Source organism: Aphelocoma coerulescens, chromosome 4A (assembly GCF_041296385.1).
Source record: "Aphelocoma coerulescens isolate FSJ_1873_10779 chromosome 4A, UR_Acoe_1.0, whole genome shotgun sequence".
NCBI classification, from domain to species: domain Eukaryota; kingdom Metazoa; phylum Chordata; class Aves; order Passeriformes; family Corvidae; genus Aphelocoma; species Aphelocoma coerulescens.
This window is the reverse complement of record NC_091018.1, coordinates 6999236-7022299: the sequence shown is the minus strand read 5'-3', so window position 1 is coordinate 7022299 and position 23064 is coordinate 6999236. Positions and strand designations below refer to the sequence as shown.

The 23064-nt window shown below is 39.9% G+C and overlaps 1 protein-coding gene across 1 annotated transcript in view; it reads right to left on the bottom strand.

The window, feature by feature from the left end:
- The window catches only part of MAP7D3 (MAP7 domain containing 3), a 43799-nt gene that overhangs the window by 3505 nt on the left and 17230 nt on the right, over window positions 1-23064 (bottom strand). Inside the window, exons 5-19 of the mRNA XM_069015142.1 lie at window positions 21831-21945; window positions 20874-20906; window positions 16318-16419; window positions 14513-14611; window positions 14024-14122; window positions 12826-12951; window positions 10792-10937; window positions 10266-10396; window positions 9424-9668; window positions 4950-5085; window positions 3658-3838; window positions 2423-2527; window positions 2145-2198; window positions 1256-1349; window positions 649-847 (exon numbers count right to left, since the gene is read on the bottom strand). Coding sequence (XP_068871243.1) covers window positions 649-847; window positions 1256-1349; window positions 2145-2198; window positions 2423-2527; window positions 3658-3838; window positions 4950-5085; window positions 9424-9668; window positions 10266-10396; window positions 10792-10937; window positions 12826-12951; window positions 14024-14122; window positions 14513-14611; window positions 16318-16419; window positions 20874-20906; window positions 21831-21945 — 1865 coding nt within the window. The remainder of the gene's footprint in view (window positions 1-648; window positions 848-1255; window positions 1350-2144; window positions 2199-2422; window positions 2528-3657; window positions 3839-4949; window positions 5086-9423; window positions 9669-10265; window positions 10397-10791; window positions 10938-12825; window positions 12952-14023; window positions 14123-14512; window positions 14612-16317; window positions 16420-20873; window positions 20907-21830; window positions 21946-23064) is intronic.

Genomic DNA, 23064 nt, shown 5'->3' with positions numbered 1-23064 from the left:
AACCAGGAAAACATCTTTATATTCCATCATTGGAGGAATGACATTCATTTATCATCACTTTAAGAAAGTGTTCACAATGTCATTTCTAAATCATTAGCATTTAGATGAGCAAATGGAACAGGCATCAGAGGACAGATTTTCCAGTAGCGGATGAAAATGCTTTACGCTCAAAAAATAAAATCTGAAATACTAAAAACACCAAATTCCTCACTAAGGGAGGCTTCTGCATTGTATCTGCTGTTTCAGCACAACTGAAAGTGTTCTAGAGCTTTCTGTAGGTTATTCTTCCTTTTCAGTGTCATGCTCCTCCCTCTTGTTTAATGTTTTGTTAATGAGAAGAACTGCAAGGCATTTCAATGGAAAAGCCAAAGTCAGTTTTTATAATCAACACTGCCATGTTTTTGGCTGTGTGTCTCACTTCTCAACAAAGGCAGCTCTGTTAACATGGTGCCATCTAAACAAACAATTATCCTGAGCTAACTGCTCTGTGTGAGGCTGTGAGCTGACAGCACACACCACATGCCTGGAGAAAGGCACACAGACACCACAAAGCCAGCAAGGTGCTGCAGACAGCACTGCATTTCATTTAAACATAGAGAGAGATTTCTTGTGTGAGAGCTAAGTGCTCCCACAGTACAGGAGACTCACCTGGAATCCTTCAGTTCAATAACAGACAGAGACTCCTCGTCACTTTTCAAGTCACTTCCATTCATGAGCACTTCACTGGCCTTCAACTCTGACTCATCTTGTTCCTCAGATTCTGCAGAGATCATGCTTTGTGCAGTCTCTAAACAATCCTCTGCCTCCTCCTTGACTTTCTGGAGCAAGTCAACACCATTTAGCTTTCCTGAACGTTGGGGGGGTAGAAAAAATGAAATACAAGGGAAAAAAGAACTTGAGTGGCAGAATTGCTATTCTAAATGAATAAAACACAAGTGCCAAAATAACCTTTCCTAGCCAAAACCTGAGGCACTTGGCTTCAACAGATTCATTCATCTATAGACAAGCTGCCTATACCAACAGGAAATTTGTTTTTCATTTTTAAAAATCCACTTGTAAAATGAAAGCATGCTGCCTGCATTTCACTCTCAAATAATTTTGTCTGATTCTCCATTCAAGAAGGGAGTCCCTCTGGCATCTCTGGGACTGGTGTCTCAGACCATCCCAGTGCTGTTAGGAGTGACCTTTTCAACAGAACTCAAACATCACGGAGACACTCACTGCCACCCAGGCCTGACTCATCCAGCTTCCTTACCTGGTTGATCTGTCTTCTCAAGACCCAACTCTTCCTCCTCTTCAATATCCTCTCCCTCCATCACCTCCGAGGCAGACTTCCCTTCATTCTGCAACTGAATTGCCAGAGTGTTACTTGGAACTCCCTATCCTCTAAGGTTTCACAAATGCAGTCACAGCTCCCACACAAGACCATTCTGTGCCCAGAAGTGAGGCCACATGAGTTGAAAAGCTCACAGACAACCAGATCACCCAGCAACACATGCTCTGCTGAGCCAGAGCCTGTGGGATCCACTTCCACCTCCTGGCTATTATTCCTGAGTTCCTTTTCCCCTCATTTCTCCAAGGTGTGTGCTAAATTTTTATTGATTTTCAGCTATTTGAAGACTTGAATGTTTGAGAACATTTATTTGAATGTTCAAAGAAGAACAATTATTCCTCAATATGCACAATTTTCCACAAAACTTAGGTCACTGCATTAACAAAAATACACCCAGTTACTGTAGCACTAGCAATCCAAAGAGAATCCAAGACTTGCTTTAAGCAAACAGATGATGCCAGGAATCTAAGTTTTTTGGGGAAAAACAGTCCTGGAGGAATACACACAGTTAAAAAAAAAATCAATTACTAACCAGTGTTTGTTTAAAACCAATCTGGAAGTGATAACACCAGATAACATTGTGTCTACAGGCCTTGAACAAAAATATAACAAAGACTCCTCACCAGAGCAAGCAAAGCAGAAGAATGTGTGCAATGGGAAGCTACTGGGAATTATTCTGGTGCACCAGAACTTTGCACTTCCCGTGGAAGTCATTTTGTGTAAGGATAACAGAGGAAGACAGGATACAAGGCAAAAAGTCCTATTCTGTCATTATACAAATTGTCATTATACAGATCCAAAAAAAAAGTACCTTGAATTCGTTTTGATCTGATTTTCGTGTTCTTTTCATTATTTCTTCGATTCTCTGTTGAAACATGGAAAACATTTGCAATGATACAGAGTTTTATATTTCAGCATTCTGGTTAAATGCTCATCAGTCATAACATATTTTTGTATTTCATGAGTTTGTATTTCACTGTTTTAAAGTTCACAAACAGAGTTGGCAGTCTTTAAAAAACACACTTCTATTTAATTGCATCTGAGACCATTTGCCTGTTCATTTTAGGCTGAGAATTCAAAACAGGCTACCTTTTTTCTTTCAAGCCTTTCCTGCATATTTTGCTGTATAATTCGCTCCCTTTCTAGTCGCTGTCTTTCAGCCTCTTCTTGAGCTTTTGCTTCAGCTTCTTCTCTCTGAAAATAAAACAAAAAGAAGAAAGCACCCAGTGCATAACTCATTCCCAACAGTCAAAAGCAAAGCAGTTACAGATTCTGGTTCAACACAGACAGGAACATCAGACAATCACTATTTAATATGACCACACATTACAACTAAATGTCAATTGCCCTGCTATTGACATGAAATATATATTACTGTGACATTCAGAAACTGAAACTCAACTATACTGAGATAATGCAAATGTTCTGAATGTTGCTGAGCTACTGAATGCTGTTGTTCAAACTATGCTTCGGGATGAACATTTGGCTAAGGAGGACAATCTATATAAAGTAACAAGACAGCAATTAAATTCTGAATGTGTCCAGGTTAACTTAAAAATCTTGGCAGTCAGGTATTGCTACAAAGACACTTGGTACTGAACATCTTCTGTTCCTTCTATACTGGAAAATCTTTTCCAGCATGACTGGAAAGAAGATAGAAACATAGTTAACACTCCGATTAATTGTTGTAAACAAACGTTTAAAGAAATATCCAGACACATGGCAAAGCCATTCATAAAATACAGGTCTTTGAACACCAATAATTTCAATGTAAAATTGCTTTAGTTTTCAGAATTAATCTAATTTAAGAAAAGTCCACTTTCTGCAGAACAGCTCCCTTCAGTTCAAAGGATGCCTTTGTAAAGGTACATGGATACTTGCTGTGGAAGACTACTCAGCAACAGGAAAAGCAGACTTGGAAACACTACCAATCTTTCTTTGCGAGGAATCAAGAGTAAACGAGATTACTTTCCAGACAGACCATCTCCTTGTAAATCATAGCAGTCCACTGGTAAAGTGGGCTCAGTACAAGTATTTTACATATGCAAAGAGCATCCCTGATGGCTAAAAAACATATTCCAAAATAGCTGCTTCCATCCACACTTGAATTTATTAAATGATAGAAAAAAATATATAAATCACAGAGACCAGGGCAAGGAAAGGACCTACGGACATTCTCAAATCCATCTCAGACAGGATGAACTCAGCTTTGCATCATGCCTGACAGAGATTTGTCAAAACCATTCTGTAAAAGAAAAATCAAAGACAACCCTCTTGAAACCACAGCAGCAACTTCTTCCAGGAACGCAGCTGGAGCCACAGACCTGCTGTTGAAGCTCTGCGAGTTTTTCCTGCTCCTCCTGTTCCCGGCGGATCCTCTCCTCCTCAGCTTGTCTTTGCTGTTCTTCATAAGTCAGTCTCTTCTCCTCCTCCTGCTTCCGGAGCTCCTCCTCCCGTCTTGCTTTTTCCTCAGTTGCTCTCCTGGTCATTTCTTCTTCTCTGATTCTAAAGTTTCCAAGGTACAGATTACTGGGTATTTATTTCTTTAAAAGTGTGCATGCACAAGAGACAGAGTGGGAAAGCAAGAAAGTTCTATGCATTCCAGTCAAAAAATAACTGCATAAAGACACTTTCTGGTATGGATTTACAAATGCCACCATCCAGACTTGTCAAAGGTAAAATGAGAATAACTTGGAAGAAATTATCTGTGAGTACATGCTCTTTGCTGATTAAGTCAAGGCAGGTTGTTCCAATAATGGAATGTTTGACTGAGAGCTGGATTAAGCAACGACCATTTAATAAAAACCATCTGCAACCATGACATGAATGAAGCTTTTAATCACCGTCAAACATAAATTTAGTGGGATTTCCTAAAAGACTGTTTCTTCTACAGCCTGAATTCAGAGGTACACTAAAGTTGTATACTGCCAGCTCTTGCAGACATACAGAGCAGATCTGATGACGTATTTCTGATAAAACACCTAGAGCAGATTATATGCAAGTTTCTGACGGCTTCATATCCACAGCTGGGTAACAGACAAAATCTGATGTTCCACCATGTTCCCAGAAGCAGAGAGGTGACCCCTGATCTGGACTAAAGTTAGTCAGCACTAACTTAGCAATTTATTTCTAACAACTTCTATGCAGTGAACCAAATGCACACTGATTTAACACATTGAATTACTTGCCTGCAACATTCCTGACTGCTATTTCATATCACTAAAGTGAGATTTAAGGTACCATCAAACCACAGCCTAAGCTGATCAAAGGAAAGTTTAATACAGAGAGGTCAACTCTTTCAAACCAAATACAAACAAACCAAACACAAGTGGTGCAAAAAGCACATTCTAGTTTTGAAACAAAAGCCCCACTGGTGACTGGAAGGAAAAAGAAGCAGTGATTTCACAGGGACTGTGCATTACATATATACTGATATACAAACTGATGTTACACACAGCAACCTGTCCCAGATTGTTGCCAGTGCCTCTCAGCTTCAGTAACTGGATTAATATTTGCAGGGACTTAAATTAAAACTTAGAAAACATACATGGCTGGAGTGCCCCTTCCAATAACACCCCACCACTGAAAGCATCCCTTCCTTCCCCACAATTGTTACCTTTCTTCTTCCTGTCTCTGAATTCTTTCTTGGTCTTCACGTTCTCTTTGCTCCCGTGCCAGACGTCGCTTCTCTGTCAAGATTTTAGCAGCTTCTTCAGCTGTGGTGGTCCCTGCTACTGTTTTGCTACCTGATTCTGCAGAAGTTAAAATAATCTGCTGTTAGAAAGCTCTGGTAACTTAAAATTAAGGAAGATGTTTATCGCTGTGAGATTAGATCTTATGGCCAACTGATTCAGTATCTTTTCAATCACTGCTCATCACACAGCGAGTGCACTGTTATCTAAAGGCCTGCAAGAGCCAAAGGGGAGCCCTGAAGATGCAGAGCCATGATATTGCACTGACACTGATATAGTAACAGCTGACTTCAACAATGTTCCAGCCATATTCCATATGATGCACTTAAAGATATTCTCCAATTATCACAGCACTTAAAAACATGTCTCTGACAAGACACCCTTATTTCTGTAACACTTGAACACTGAAAAGAAAACTGAAAAAATACTGCTTTAGGAAATATCTTTAACTTCCTTCTAATAAAACTGAATGCACATGACCCTAAAGAAGAAATTCTCATTCTTTTATTTTTCTTGTTTCATAACACTAACATTCATGCCTTTATATTTATAGAGTATCTTAGGGTGTAAATAATCATCATTTTATCTGGCCCCGAAGGCACATACTAATGACTTCAGTAATACCGTATTTCTATACATTAGCAACAAATCAATTTCCCATTTACATGGAGATCAAAACAGCTTCAACCACCTGGCGAGTAGATCTTTGCAGGTCCTGCTGTTTATGTTTCTTCATTACCTGATTGGTGTTATGGTGTCTGAACATCAGAGACACTATTATAAATTAACATTAGGAAAAAAGACCGAACCATCTTGCCATCCAGCTGCTCTCTATATATATATTGAAAGAACTCTGATTTGTATCAGTTATTCCCATTCACTAGAAATATTTCTGTTTGAATGTGATTTAAGAACTCATCATCTGAATATTCAGAAAATTAGCTCTTGATGTCAGTAGAGCAGCAGCATCGTAATGCTGGTGAGGACCTGCCATTCTCCTGAACATTTCAAAAATCAGCACATACATGGTTGCTTAACATTCATAAAGCCTTCAAGTCAAGGTAATTTTAATGAACTATGACATCAGGGTTTGACCTCTTGTTTCGCTTCTGACCTGAAGACAAATCATTCAAAACACAATGTCATCAATAGGAACTTTAACACCTGAAAAGCTGCTTAGGCCCCCATGGACACGTAATCACTACCTGCAGCTGCAGGGTATAATTACATAGAGCAAACTCTCAGCAGCTGAATCATGGCTGTCTTTTGTGCATAAAAATTGCTCTTGCAGTCCTAGGAAAAGCATTTCAGCACTGACGGAGTGCAGGCACAGAGAGTGTTCTAACATTTAGATTTATCCAAAGCTGAGAAAACACCACCTCCCCAGACAACACATTGCTTCTGATTTGGGAAAAAGTTGCAGTCATGTTCATACTAACAAAAACCAGCCACGACTGTTCCAAATTTGAACTCAGTCAAAAGGGGTCCTCCTCCTCCTCCTGAGCAAGCAAGACCATTTTTCATTTGTAAAAACCATTAGCAGATCTGCCTATTCAAGAAAGGCAGATGCTTTTCTTCCTATATTCTGTTTCATTTACTGTTGTCAGTGTACAGCCATGAAGAAGTCAAAATGTCTCTCTCTTCCTCTGCCATATGAGTGTACTTTCTGTTCAGATTACTCAATTTTTACAGCAGAGGCCATTTTTTGTTGCACATTTGCAATCTCTCCCAGTTGTATCAAATCTGGTTAACATTTAATGTCAGGTTTAACCTATTTCTCCTCCTCAAAACTGAACCTAAATAAGACAACCTAATGCTCAGCAAGAAGCCTAAAGGTTGTAGACTTTTAAGTTGTAGGTTTACAACGTGATAATGACAGCTTAAATACGATTATCTGGTATTGACAGAAGAAAATTAGTCACAACAGTTCAGAACACTGCAGATATGGAAAGAACAGAGGGGGAAAAAAAAACAAAAGAAAAGGTTGGGGTTCCCGCTGCATTTTCACTTCTGCTGTTTTATTGATGCTTTCCATATGGATACTTCAATATTGTTTTCATCTCCATGTACCCCTGTAGAGCCTGTTTCCATAGGGCAGGACATGAGACTTCCCAATATGATTGCTTGCACACCCTAAGAAAATTCTGACAGTCTTTTACACTCAGCTTCCTTTTCCTTGTACTCCTAGTCATTACTGGTAAGAACAGCCTTTTTATCAAAGGACCTTTTTGGAAGGGAAGGGGAAAGAGAGAAACAGGCAAGAGAAACAATCTCTGAACACTTGCAAAATGTAGTACTAGCTGGATGGAGGGAAGATTCCAACAGATTTCAAGGTAAATAATTAACTCACAATTAATTTGGGAATCATATTTCAAAGTCTTCAATACTCAGATACAAAATGTGAGGCTCCATGATAGTTTATTACCTATCATCATGCATAAGGTGAGAGCTCATGAAGGAGCACTTCCTATGCCTTAAGTTGAACAAGCCTTTTAATTCTCAGAGAAGCTGCGAGAGACTGCTGCCAGAAATGACAACTGCTCCAAGTCACTGAAAAATAAAAAGTGTTTTACTGCAGAACAGTATATTGCAGTAGGAAGACACAAAAAACAGGACAAAAACTTGATTGCTGTCAGCAACAGGCAAACAAGTTCAGTTTGAAGGAGAAGAGATGGGATGAAGATACAAGTGCACAAAGCTCAAATTAGGCTAAACCTACAAGACTTAGAGACTGATTTGCCACATGCCATTCACTGGTGCGCTCTGACTTCAGAAGCTGTCTGGGATAGGGAATTGCACCAACCTACAGGGTGAACTGCTGACACAGATGTGTAAAATAAAAATTGCCTTGAAAACTGAAAGAAACTTTTTAAGAAAAAAAAATTTGCCTCACATAGCAATATTGCAGTGTACCAAAAATTCAAAGAGAGACATTAAATAATCTCTTATGTTGAAGAACATGCCCACTATTTCCTTCTGTTCTGTGTCAAAGAAAAAGAGCTTTGCCCAGCCTCAGTAGGAATCACTACAAAGATGAGTATCTTGAGATTAGAAATAAATGAAAAGGGAAACAGATAAACTGGGTTAATACAGTTTCAGAAGTCAGTGTAGAGAGGAGACAGATCAGGCATCCAAGGAACAAGGACAGACATTCTTGTCCCAAAGTAACTGGAAGATACAGGACTAGGACACATTGTTATGGAGAATTACTGATGACAACCAACTGATGACACTGATCAGAAGTAATGATGCTCTGAGGCACACAAGACATTTATCAACAGTATGGCAGCACATCAAGGGATGGACGTTCTGACCGCGAAGACAAAGGACGTGACACCAAAGACGGATGTGTGACTTTGTACAAACATCCACCTCTGACAGCCAGGCTTCCTTCCACAGGAACACATGCCCAGAGAGCTGTACCATGAGTTCTTCAGCTGAATGACACTTCTTCACATCCAACATGAGCAGTGTCAGGAGGAGCCTCAGAAGTGGCAGCAGAGAACAGCAGCAGCCGAGGAATGCACACAGGAACTGCACATGCATTAACGTGCAGCAAGCACATAATCCCACTTACCTCGTGTCTGGGGGATTCACTCCCAGTATTGCCCACTGGCTGTAACTTACATTCTAAAGATCCCTCCTTTTCCTGCCAAGGGTTCCCATAGTCCTTCTCCACAGTGAACTGCCTGCCAGATCTCACCAGAAGGCTCTCCCAGATTCTGTTGGAGATGGCAGCTGGTATTTTTCCCAGCGAGGGACAGAGGCTGGGCTCATGTGACACAATGAAGAGGACTAGGACACTAATTGCTTATGTGGTATATGGCTCTCCTTAATCTACCAGGGTAACTTCTCCGTGTGACTTGTGAACTGATCACTCTTCTTAAGGCAGTAGTGATTACACATTCACTGGAACTTAGGCCGAGGCAGCCTTCGAGCATTGTGAAAACTCTCTCTCAGCCTGTGATGAACAGGAGCTGATTTTGTCCTCCAAGCAGGTCTCTACAGGAGCATTTTAAGAACTACCAACTGAACTGAAAGACCTTTGTGTAGTTTAACTACTGACTTTATAAACCTAAGCTAGTAGATCCCTCAGCTAGAGCAGCTAAAGCCCAAAAGGCAAAGAGGATTTCTCCTTTTCTTAAAATTACAGTACAAGTAGTAATATTGAAAGCCCCTGACTTACATCTCCAAGTAAAATAAACCAGCTACTGCATTAAAATTCACATCCCAAAGTCATACCATGTAGAATTATTATATAATCAGCAATGAACAGCTTCTGCCTTAAAGCATCCTACCCTCCAGTGCTGTGCTTCACAAGCCAGTTGTTTCCCCTGTCCTAGCACACACTGGAGAGGCCTTGAGCAGGAGTGAGTCAGACACTGAGAAAACACCCACCTTCTTTGGTCTTTGTGCTAGCTGCTCCTGCATCTCTCTCCAAGCCTGGGGAAGCACCTTGTTCTTGTCCTGTTCCTTCTGTGCTCTTATCCTTTGGTTTGCTCTCTGCTTCAGTTTTCTTTTTGGTAATGTTTGTAACACCTGGTGTGAGAGATGGACGCTGGATGGGTGCTGATTTAGAGACTGGAGTAGGAGATGGTGGTCTTTGTTTCGACATGCCAGGTGAAGGTGGGCGAGTCTTCTGTCTGTTGAAATAAAGATTATTTTTCAGAGCTAACAATGAAAACCTCAACCACGCATCTGAGGACAGCAGTCTCCTTTGTTTAGTTTAGATTACATACCTCACTTTTAAAAATAAATCCACCCCCAAACTATTGGTGCCTTCCCCATAAAATTGAAGCCAGGATTCCGAAACACCCAAGTTACCGAGACTTGCTACTAGTGGGCTAACATCAAAACAGGACTGCTAGCCCAGATAGCCATTTACTCCACATCTAGGATAAACCTCATGATTCCAATCCAAGAAACTTCCTACACTAATACAGGTGGATCAGTTTATTCAAAAGCTTGCAGGCTTCCTGTTGGTTTTAGAGCACAGACTGCACAGAAAATCAGGGTGTGTTTTGTCTGCACAACAAAGATTGAAGTAAAAGCTGCATCCTTACTGTGGGAAAGGAAAATTGGACCCCAAATGAAGTCTTTTCTGTACAAACAAGGTATAGCACAGGTCATCCAAACTAACAGCTCAGTTGTCTTGAGACAGGGAGCAGCCTTCATTTTGTGCTGAATAAAAGGTGTTTGCACATACCTGACTGCAGAAGGGGTTTAATTGGGACACATACCTGACTGCAGAAGGGGACGGAGGACGCTTCACCAAATTAGCAGGAGAGGGGGATCTTCTACGGGCAGACACAGATGGTGAGGGAGGGCGCCTCAAACCAGAACCTGGGGATGGTTTTTCTGTCTCTGATTTCTAGAAGATACACAAAACCAAAATACTGCTGACTCTCTAGAATACATTGCAGACAGAGGAGCTGTGATTCCAACAAACAAACAAGTTCTCAACAAGATGCACTTTGAATTTCCTTTGTGTTCCAAAATACAAACCTGGTCAGTGTTTAATTTTTACATAAATTAAACTTTGGGAACCACAAGCAGCAAACAGTATGCCTTCAAGATACAAGAGAGATCAAGTACCATAAAATTCCAATTTGATTTTAATACTGTATATTTTTTAGGCAAATGATATTGTACATTTCATTAATGCTTATTGAAAGCAGCAGCAAAGAGGTAAAACAGGATCCCATCCTGAGCTGTCCCAACCCCCCAGATTAATAGAAACTTAATTCCTGTGGGTTTTCAACAAACCTGGGTTGAATCAGGTGAACTTGCATCAGATGAAGATACAGAGGACTTCAACCTGTCGATGCTACGGCTGCGCACCGGCACTTTAGGAGCTGGGACTGGGGAATTGATGGAATTGGCTGAAGCTGAACGAGGACAGAGGTGAGATTCTATAAAAGTTAGGAATTTGACAAGACAAAACGAGAACCAAGCGCACAGCATAAGAACAGGAGAGAAGGAAGAGGGAGAAAAAGAGAAAGAGAGATTGTGTGTGTTAGAAACCATACAGGGAAACACCGCAGGCAGTGCACAGTGCAGTGGGTCACAGACAGACACCACCACCACACAATTAGTACTTGGGAAGCAACAGCACCAAGAATAAAATCACTCTGAAAGCAGCAGTCCGGAGTAGATAAAAATAAAATGCTTTTCCAAAAATGGACCAAATTTGCAGTACACCAGCATTACTTTTATTTTAGTCAAGTTGCATTTGATCACAAATGCTTCAGTTTTAATGGCTTAGCATATTTCCTGACAATTTCTTCATGACAGGTTCAGATTTTAAGCATGTTTCCTCTATACTCAAGGAGGAAACCTTCCTTCTTCTCAAAGATGGTGTAAAAGAAATCTATCAAGAGGAAAAGGTCAACTATTTAACTACGATACCTTTCCTACCTGAAGTGTCAATCTCTTCACATATAAGATATTGAAATTAATTTTATCTTATTACTTTTTTCACTAACATGATCATAGACAGATAAGCACACATAATGCAAAAATATTCTAAAACTAGATATTGGATTCTTCTATTATTCAAATAAATTGTGACAAATGCCAGCACTTAGTTTTGTAACTTTATGGAAAATACATTTTATTTTTGTATTTGCAGCATTTGTGCAAGGAGACCTGCATTATGTTTGTGCACAGGTTGTGCTAAAGCACAGGTACTTTTCTACTGAAATGAAAAAAGTACCTCTAAATAAACTTATAAAAATGTATCTTTAATTCAGCAATAGTGAGTGCCACATGCTAACAATAACAGAACAAAAGATGGTATTTCCCCAAATGACATGAACTGAAGTATTCATGGTAAAATAAAAGCAGCACATACAGAGGTGTGTAAAAGTATGACTATTGACTACAAACCAAAAAATAAAAACTGATTATTAGACAAGGGGAACAGTGTGGAAATGTCACCATCACCGACAAGGACCAAGTGAAGTGGTATAAGATAAAAAATAAAGATGGGGTAACATACTTAAGAGGAAACAAGCAAAACTGGGAGCTCAAGTTGTAAGGTAAAAGAGGAGAAAGGACTCCACATTGGTTCCAGAGATGCATTTACTGGGACATTATTAATTAACCAGTAGCAATTCCGGGACATGTGGGATGCAACTAGGGGGGCTTGCCCACAAGGCAAATGCCTGCTCTAGTACCAAACTGAGTCCCAGTGTGGACGCATCAGCTCAGTCTGGACCAATACAAAACTGCTTGAGTAAGCCAGGATATCTCTCTTCTCCTATTATACCTTGAATTCTACTATCAATTGAACAAAGCCAGCTCAGGGTTTCCTGTACTTAAGATATTTGTCATTGACTATTGTCACGTTCCTGCAAGAGTTTCTTCCCCTATAGAAATTTAGGTTTTGCACTTTGAAATTATAGGTTTGGGGCTTTTTTTCCTTCTATTACCTAGTACTGCTCTAACCAGAATGTCTCATATTGATTTGAGGGTACAAACGCAGATCTCTGTCAGTTAAAAAATCCACACAAAAATGCCCCAGAACGAATACCAGCATCTGGTTCTCTGCAGAGCAAGTAAACCAGCATTGGAGTTTAAAAGCCATTATTATTCTATGTTTTTGTAAAGTAAACATGCAGCACAGCATATGAATTGGTATTAATGACCACAGAAAATACTAGGTAAGTAATATTACACAGAACCATCTATTAACTGTCTGATTCAGACCAAAGTGCAGCATAGTTAGCAGCTATCATCTAAGTTCTTGCTTGAGGAGCAACTGCATAAGACTTTGAGGCTTTGCTGCCCTCCTGTTACCTGAGGGGTCCTGTCCATCAGCCGACAAGGTAGCAGCACTTTTACTCCTAGCTAGGAAGGCCTGTGTGGGGGCGAGGAGGCGGCTGATTACGCTACTGTCCAGGGGACTGAGCTGGGAGCGACGAGCTGGATGACAGGAACAAATGAAAAAGGATCCAACATGAAATCATATCATGGAAAAGACAAGCAGTACAAAGCAAAGGAAGACTGAGCATTGTTGCAAATCATTACAGTTTTGGAAGAACAATACTGAAGTCAGGGAGAGGGAAATCCAAACTAAAAGCACAGAAGGATTAAACACTGCAATCTCTTATGTTGCACTTCATGTTCTTGCCTTGCTTAGTACAAGTCATTTTAATGTGCAGAGACTGGCACGTGTACAACAGAGGTGAATGCTGAATCCAGTCAAAGTATGAGATTTTTTGACTGAGCTCTTCAGAGCTACATTCTCTAGATTGCAGGAAAGGCTGTTATGACAAAATAAACGCAAGACTTTCCAGTCAAAGTGAGCAGTTATGGTCAAGCATTGCCTGCACACTCAGATTCACATGGACAGCACCCATCATTCTCTCATACAGGAAAGATTCTGAAGCAGAAATAATTTCAACTGTTGGCAACAGCTGCTAAAAAGGAAAGTTTCAGAACTGTTAACTCAGAGGGATAAAACATGTTAGAGAAGGTACTATTCTTCAGGTTTAGGAGGAGTTCCTAGGAAAGAGGTTATTTGTAACCTAGGGGGGAATACAGAGACCAAAAGAGACTGAAATAAGAACAGGTTTCTTCCTTCTGCATGCACATGGTTTACACCAGCAGCAGGAACAGAGAAGTTGCTTTTAAACTGAATAATGAAAGGGAACTTAAAAAAGCAAAGGTAAGATTTAACTTTACGAAGCGAGCAACGCAGTGACATTTTTACCATTTCTGACACGTAAACCTACCAGCTCTCACATACATTGCTCTCTTACACAGAGAGACATGCTGCTATCTGCTTGCAGTGTAATTTAACAAAGGCCTTCTTAAAGGATTTCTTTTTTTGTCCAAAAGTAAAAAAATTAACTTTTACCATTTTATCTTTTACACTGGGTAACTAAAAAGCCATTAAAAAGTCCTAGAAATTTAAGAACCTAGGAAACTAGTGAAATTAAGCCTATTCAAACTTTAAAGGCTTTTAAAAAAATCAGTTTTATGAAGCAACCACCTGGTTTTTCTTCCTTTTTCACTTTTTCTAGCTCTGGAGAGGATTGGAGTTTACTACTCATTCTACTCAAAGATGTGCTCCTCTTCTTTTCTGTTCCTCCTAGAGACCAAGCGTAAGGAAGATTATTTTTAACAAGTTATTCTTATGTATGATTTTCTAAATTGCCATCCCATGCTTTGCTTTTCCTAATCAGCTAAAACCATCAATGCATCATTATGAAGCACTGTTTTCTCATGAGTTAAATGGTTTGGCTACTATTTGTCTGCTTTCCCCCCACCCTTCCACTTTTCAGAGGAATAAGGCTGGTTTAGAGACAGTTACCCAATATCTGGCACTGTAATGTGCATAATGGTATTTATGCCACAGTGCACAGACTGCATGAATGCCTGAGTGAAAACATTTATAATGTAACTGGGACATGGTTTCAAGTCATCTTCAAATATCCCATTTACTGCCTCCCAATTCTCAAAACAAACAGGTTTCTAGCACCTTTCTGTTCCACCTGCGAACCTTTGGGTGCTGACTGCTGGGAATGTGGAGGAACTGTGTTATTCAGTCTGTTTAATGAGGCACTTCTCTTTGTGGTACCTGGAAGTCAAAGTGCACGGATTAATTATGCTGAAAAGCCCAGAGGTCCCCTCCAACACCTGCCCCACTTCCCTAAGAGAGAGAAGAATGATTAAGTCACTTTATAATATTGAATTCTTCAGAAGCAGAAAAACTGGATCAGGGAAGAATTGCTTTATATAAAGCATTATTTCTTATACTTCTGCATGTTTCTGATCACAGCAGCAGGATGTCAGTCACAAGAGATTCTTGTTTGACCTACTGAGGCCATATTTGTACACCTTTTAAAATACACGAGAATTTTAAAAGGCTATTGCTCACAATCTCTATGAGTATGAGTGAGCCTAGAATTAACACAGAACACAGTGTTAAGTGGAGATACTCCACTGATCCAGGGTAAGCATCATCTTCTCATTTCCACATTCTGCTCCTCCACCCTCCCAGGCAAACATGCATGACAGAAACAATCTGGTTCATTCTGTGACTGTATTTAGTGTCCTCTGAATTTACCCATCTTTTTACCAGACATTTCTCCCCGAGTGTCAGATGGAGAGCACAGGATCACTCTAAGTCAACCGTGACATCCTGACCACGTAGATCACTTGGAGTCCCGTCCAAATTTGTTTTATTTCAGGCCACCTAAGAGTATTTTCTCCAAAGCAACTACAGATTCACAAAGGATTTCAAGGTATGACAGTAAGTTTGAAAGCAATCCCAATTAGTTCATAATTAGTGACTTCCTTTGTAAGCTGTTTAATTTGTACTTTACAGCCCTGCTTCTGACTCACCCAGAGCTGAACCCTGCAGACACATAATATATAAATATAATTTAAAATCACAAGCAGCCTCCAGTGACTCAGAGCCCCTGCCAGTACAGATACAGTCACTGATTTCCCCACCAAGCATACAGTGTATGAGCACAAATTTTTCTGCTGCATCACCTTCCGAAAAAAACCAGCAAAACCACCTTTAGCTGTGTCTGTGTCAGGGATTCCTCTAGCAGAGTTTGCTTGATCAGAGGCTGCGGACTGGCAGAACACTGCAGCACAGACCTAGCTGAATCTGCTTTGTATTAAACAGCTTTTAGCTTATTCATCATTTTAGAAAAAACAAAAAGAACCACTGAGAGCAAAAACCTCCCTAGCTGCCATACAGGCAGGTTCCTATGAAACTCTGGGAAGATTCTGCATAACAAAATCTCACGCTAAAACAAGCCAAAATATGTGCACTGACAAATAGCTCTTATTTATCTTAACAAGTAGATTAGGACAACTCCTTGTCAAAATTAAGGTTATTTTTTCCCTTCCCACTGGCAATCAAATGACTGAGGCTGTCTAACAGAACAAGGCAAACTTTATTTTTGTACTATTTCTATTTTGCTGAAATTTTAGGGTGTGAATTAAGGCATGCAAATCCATAGAGATGATGGGAAATTATCTGTGGATCATTCACCAAGATTTGACTTTAGTAACAGAATTACAGAAATAAAAAACAAAAAACCAGCATTTTTACCGTTGCTCTTCTCCTCTAACAGAGATCACATCAACTGGGTCAAAACCCTGAACAGTCAAGCTGGATTAACAAATTACATGAAATGCATCTGAGATCAAAATATGAAGTGAGTCACACAGCAGGGGAGGAGGGAGGAGTTTCATTCCACCTCCTGTCTCCTCCCCAGCCCCAGTTCAGCAGTGCCCTGCTCCCAGCAGCCACAAACCCACACTTACTTCGATCTGAGGCGTTTAAAAGTGCTGCAGATGATGAGAGGCGTTTGCTCACGGCAGCCTCTGCCTGTTTGAGGTTGGCTGTGGAGGGCGAGCGTTTGCTGGCTGTGGAGAGAAGTGATAACTTTAGAACTCGCCTTCATACTGAGCCTTTCACATCTTGCTGAGAGCTCACTCTCCAAGCATTATTACATCCTGAAAGCTATTTCCACTTTTGTTCAATGAGAAACACAAATGATTTTGTTTTCCTTCGAACAGGCTTGATACCATTAGCACCAGCTGGGACAGGCACAGAAAAGGTAGAGTTTAGTGGAGTCATGTTAGGATTTATGCATATGTGTGCAAACAAGGGATTTTTAAACCCTGTGCCCCTAACATGTAAAGACAAAAGCTACCGAGGTTGTGTGTTGCTATCAGACTGGCAAGACAGAGAAAATAACAACAAAATCTGGAAAATTTCTTTCTTCATTCCTGTCACATAGGTATATCAAAACAGTTTTTTAATCACTAGTTAATAAATTCAAACCAAAACAAATTCTCTTGGAGAGATAAAACCAAGTCCTGAGGAAAGACAAGAAAGCATTCCTATTTCTGATTGCTTTGCAAAGGTTGCTGTACTTCAGAAATTGCCTATTTTTCTCTAAAAGCTACTCTTAAGTTAATGTTTCCTATGAAATCTGCAATTCTTCCAGGAAAAAAAAAACTGCCACAAGAGGCATTAATTTTTTTTTTTTGGTATGTGTATACAGACATATATACACACATAAAAATCACATCTCGTGTGGCAGAATTGCAAGTTTCTTAAAAGGCCCATAAATACCTGCATTTTAATTTCAAATAATGTACTTTCAGGATGAACACTACTCCAGAGTGTGAAAGCCTTGGAAAAGCATGTACCTGTTGCTATAGAAACTCAGTAGGCAGAAAACACTAATGTACACAGAGTGGTGCGGACCAGCATAACAAACACACGAAATTCTATACATCTAACACAAGTAATCGATTTTACTGACATACTGGACAGCAAAGATGATTAATCTGAACTCATTAGTGAATAAGTACCAAAGGACACAGCAGCACTACTCACCACAGAGGCAGCATGCTACAACAACCCCTTAAAGCCAGAGCCAGGGCATCAGGATTCCTATGGACAGCCCCATGGGAAGCTCTTGTGACACTGAACAACAGCAAAGTCACCATGGGGTAAGAGGGAGATCTACTGAATCTAGTTAAGAAATGAAGAACTGAGCTTAGCGGATGCTTTCCCAACATCAAAAAGAAGGGAAAAAAAAGGGGGCATTTTATGAATGGAGCCTGAGAACTGGGATAACTAAACAGCCTTAAGAGGTTTTATATACAAAAATCAGGAAACTCATAATTCATGTATTTGGATGCTTTTGGAAGGGGAAGGCTACCCTCTAGTGTCTGCTCTTAAAAGGAAATCCTGGCTCCTGCTTGAACTCAACTGAGTCCAAGGCCTCCAAACATCACAGAGACAATTCACACAAATTTCTCTTGGTTCAATTTAGCACTTCAGCACCTGCATGAAACCTGAGATCTGGTCTATCACCTACTGGGACCCTGGTAAAGGGGTCAATGCTTTTTTGATCAATACATTTGCATGATCAGATGGCCTCAACTTTTTTCCCTACCTCATTTACAGTACAGTTTCTGCAAATTTTAAAGCTCTTTCCACTAGAAAAAAATGCTTTAGAAGAGAGACAGGATATTCCTGAGCCAGTCAGTCTTGTTATGTAGCTATTTTCAAAACATCATTTGAAAAAGTACCTCAAATATCTTTTTTGGGGGAAAGCTAGAAAACCTTCATCGAGGGGGTTTGAAATGGAAGAAGCACACAGCCCATGTGACACCAACTTCTCTATTTTTCTAACGGAAGGGGGAAAGGAAACTGCAGCAGCAGAGCTAAAGAAAGCATGTCTGCCATGCAGCAGGGCTTGGAACTGGGCAAGGAGCTGGGAAACATGGGATCTTAAGAAAATCACTCAGAATGAGAAGCTTTCAATCCTCACAGGGTTTCACTGCGAGAGGGTGCTGCAGCACTGCCTGAGGCTGGATAACATTAGGCTACATAAAATAAGATTAGCTATCTTTCACTTTCTTCCAAATTTCTACTAGGACACGGAAGCTCTTTATTTAGCAAGGAGAGACTCTGGCAGCCCCATTTCTATTCTAATAGCACATCTCCAGTCCTGTTGCACCTGAATCTCTAGTTCTACTCAGCAGGCACCACTAAAACACCCCCTTTACCAGGGCTGTCATCAAGGATGCTTTATTGCACAGCCTGGCCATTTCTCTTGGGAGACCCACACCCTGCCTGTTTCATCTTAGCACTGACAGCAATGCCATTAATGTAACACTTGACTCTGAGGCTTTCATCAATTTTTACATTTCACCATCAGCGGGATCCCTGGTGTGGTTTCATGAATCACACTCAACATCCCACAGAACTGCTGATGGTCAGGGAAATGTTCCATTACATGGGCTTCACTTTCCAGAGCACACCAGCACCCAAAACTGCTCTGTCGCTCAATGCTCCTAAATATTACTGTTAACAGACCCAGTTCATGGGAGCCATACCTGATTCTGCATTTTGCACAGCCATACAATAGACAAGAATGCCTTCTGTCATAAAATAATTAAAGAATATTTGAAATCAGTTCCCCAAATAGTTCTCATTTTAAGAAATGGGGCTTTAATCCCAAATCTGCCACAGAATTTGATGGTGGAAATATAATATTGCATTGAAATTTGCTCTAGATGTGCAGGTAGAAAAGGTGCACTATTCAGCCACAATGATGTAATGGAGCAGAGCTCATCTGGTGTCATTTTTAAGTGGAAAAAGAAAAAAAGGTAGTTGCTGTCTTTCCAGAAATTATGCAAATATAGGACAAAATGGACCATATAAGTATTTTTTAGAAAGCCAGCTGGACTTAAGTATCCCACATGGCTTGGGTAGATTTTTAATAATAATTAAGTAATGAGCTCTCAAAGTTAAAAAGAATTACCCTGAAATAGGAATAAATACAAGAAATGTAAAACCAGTCATGGTTCCACATGATCCACCTCACACATCATAGCTTCCTGTTTGAAACATTAGCATAAAATCAAACACAATTTTAAAACAATGTGGGTGCACAAGGGTTTAACTAGGACATTGCATTATCTGTTTATCACCATAGCAATTTTCTTCCAGATTGCTGCCAAGTTATCCAAATTGATCTACTGTTGTTGAACTATCTGCATAGCTGCTTTATGATGCATAAGTCACAGTTTAAGCACCTATTATTATATCAGGAGCATTGGTGTTGGAAAATACTTTATCTTAAATAGGCTTCAGCAGCACTGAAGATCTTCCTCCACAACAAAAAGGACAGACAACGCTCATTTCCTCATATAAATCAGAAGAGTGCAAAGAACATTACTTTGTGTTTGTCAGTAGAATAAAACCCAGCACTTCCTTAAACACGTAAGTCAAACGTGATTTTCCACTTTCAAGGTTAAACGATATTTGGTAGTGTGAGATACAGTAAATGGATTTATATATGTATCCAAGGAACACATGTAAAGCAAGTAAACCAACCCAGCCAAACTGGCTGATTTTGGAGAAAATTAGGGGCTCATGATGTCCAGGGGAAGGGAAGAGAAAAGTTAACTAAAATACATATGCTTCTGCTGTGTTGCCAGAGTAGTCATAGTCAGACCTTCACTGCATTTTCAAGTCTCACTTGTCTGTGTCACAGACAGCTGCACTGCATTAGTAATGCTGTGGGCATGCACAGACTGTCAGGATTCAGATTCAGCTGGGTCTCAGCTGAGAGTTTTCATCTCAAACTAGCTGCAAGAAATAATTTCGCTTATTAAACAGATGTATCAGTGATCCAAAGCATTTCTATGAATGGCTCAGTCTGTGCACTGGAAAGTGCCAGAAATCTAATGAAAACACACTTAATCTTTGGAATTATCTTTAGATAATTGGGACAGCCCTGATTTTGCAAAACCCTTCATGGAAAAAGTAACAAACTGCACAAGAGACCCATTCCCTTTCACAAAGTTTCAGCAATATATAATTTGATTTTGCAAATGTTACTTCAACTGCTGGTAAAACAAAGCAAGAAGGAAACAAACCAAGCCCTACCATATACTTTTAGCAAATTAGGAAGCAATGAAAGGGTCTGAAATTACCCTTAAAACCCCCAAATCTTAGACTACTGAACTAATTTATATTCAAATACTTGCCACTAAGAATTTCTCTTCTCCCTGTGCTGTATCCAGACATCTTTAAAAACCCAAATGCACATAGCCTTTCCCTGAAAATTCCCTCAGGATGCCATGACTTATGCTGTAGTTGAATTAGCTGGGAGGGATAGCCAAAATGAGGGGAGCTGCTTTCTACTTAGGGATCACATTTGTTGCACAGCTGTCCAAGATCCAGGAAAAGACCTATAAGAAGATGGTTTTCCTTAGTTTGAAGAACTCAAGTTTAAAAGGTTAGTAGTGAGTGCAAAACAACAGAAAAATAAAATTTTAGAAATCAATACCACCAGTTCCACCTTCATCTGTGTTCCGTTGCTCTGTAGAAGAAGAAGGTTTGTAAGCTAAGTCACGAGGTCAAATAGCAAAAAATGCAAGTTAACCAAAAAATGGGAATGCTGCGTATCATGACAACTTAAATCCCAGCACTTTCAAACATGTTACAAACACACACTCAATCTGACAGAAAATGACAGTACTAAAACACACTTAATACAATTCCACCAATACAGAAGACAGGCTGAATTGAAGCATTTTTGAATAATTTTATTCCTGGCCAATAACTTATGTTATTTCTTGGTAGTTAGGCAGTGCATGAAAAGATCCCTTCCACTGCAATCCTTATTTGTTGGTCTGATTTCAGAATGTTTACAAACAGAAACAGGTCACTGTTAAACATGAAATGATCTCAGCTCAAATTAAAGAATGTTAAAATGCATCACCTAATCCAGAATGGAACCCATGCTCCAAGAAGCTTGGACTGTCCACTGCATCTCCTTACCCCTTACTGGGCATTCAAATAATCAGTCAGCATTCCATAACTCCAAGGGTGTGTTTAAAACATTTTAGATGTGATATCAGAGTACAACTGGGTATTTTTGTTTTTATCACCAGTCTTAGCACTCCATTACATGAACTGCATTTGGAGGACTCTGAATTATCTTAACATTACACATTGCAGTTCTCCCTATCTGATGTTTGTGGGCTGGCAGCGCTGTCACGTGTTGTCCCGTGTCCCATGGAGCTTCTCTCCAGCTCTTCCCAAGGTTGAAAATAGCTCTAACTCTGAGCAGCATTTCACGGCAATACAGATATGACACTTTCCCCATGAGCTACCCACAGATCCTGCTTTAAGATCTAAGATAGGAAAGGATGCCCAGGTCTCTATGAGTGGGGCTGCATCTGCCAGTGTTCACACATAGCATTCTGTGATTTTAGTCCTGCTACAAAACGGTTCTGCTTACCTGTTTTGCCTTCTGAGTCTGGAGTTATGGATCCCCCCCATGACCATCTCTTCTGTCGTGTTTCCAGCCGCTGATTCCGCTCCAAGGTACGATGTAGAACTGCTTCATAGCGCTCCTACCAAACAACATCTCCATGAAGCTTGTAACTGTTAAACACAGCCACACCAGAAAACAAAATACAGACCTCCAGTATGATTTATAATCTGTTTTACCAGGCTTTTGTTACAAAAATTATCATGCAAAGGTTGTTGAAGGCAATTAATGGCTTCAAAACACTGCAAACATGATTAGATTGAGCTAAAGCACAGATAATCTATTCTACTCTTTACTTAAAATAGCCACCAAACAGATTCCCTATTCAGTAGACAGCACTACTAATTTTCTAAATAGGGATGAACTCCAAACTGAGCAAAAGTAATCGATTACCCATGAAACTATTTGTATGATGAAGTTATTTCTAGAAGGTGACAAAAATTCTCCATTATAAAATACTAAGTATAAGGTTACTTCTATTTTCAAAGAGCTATAAAAACAATGACGCAGGTCTTAGCAGACACTGACATTAAGACAGATGTGATGAAACCAGAAACAACAAGACATAAAGGCAAAACTGCAAAAGAACACCAATCAACTCCAGGCCTCAGCAACCACTGCTGACAGGACAAAGGGGGCTGAAAGAAGCTTTTGCTGCTGTCTCCAGAACTAGTAACTGCTAACAGGGGAGCTTTAGCTCTTGTGCATAAAGATGAACTGTAACCATGCTACACTCTTTCTTTCCAGCCAGGTTTCCACACGTGTCAACAACACATTTCTCTCCTGGAATAGTTATATCCCAAGTGATCTTTTGAAGCAGTATTTGCTCCTGATACACTGCAGTTAAGATGTCAAGGGAACTCATTATACAGCCATTTCTCCCACTTGAGGACACAAAACTTTCACCTTCTTTCAACACCATTTCACAACACAAACTAAAAAAAGTTGCCGTGAAAAATACACAATGTAAATTTGGAAATGAGGATTCTGCTCATTGACAAAAGATAAAACTAAAAGTTTTTGTTTGAAATATAAACCTTACCTTCCCCTCTGTTAGAGAAACCTGAACTAGAGTTTACCTAAGGTGCCAAAGTACCCAGACATTATGTAATCTGTAGATTCTATTTCCATGGGGGTATCTGCAGTGCAGTAACTCTTCAGTCAGAGTTAAAGACACAGGCTTCACTTTACAAATGGCAGA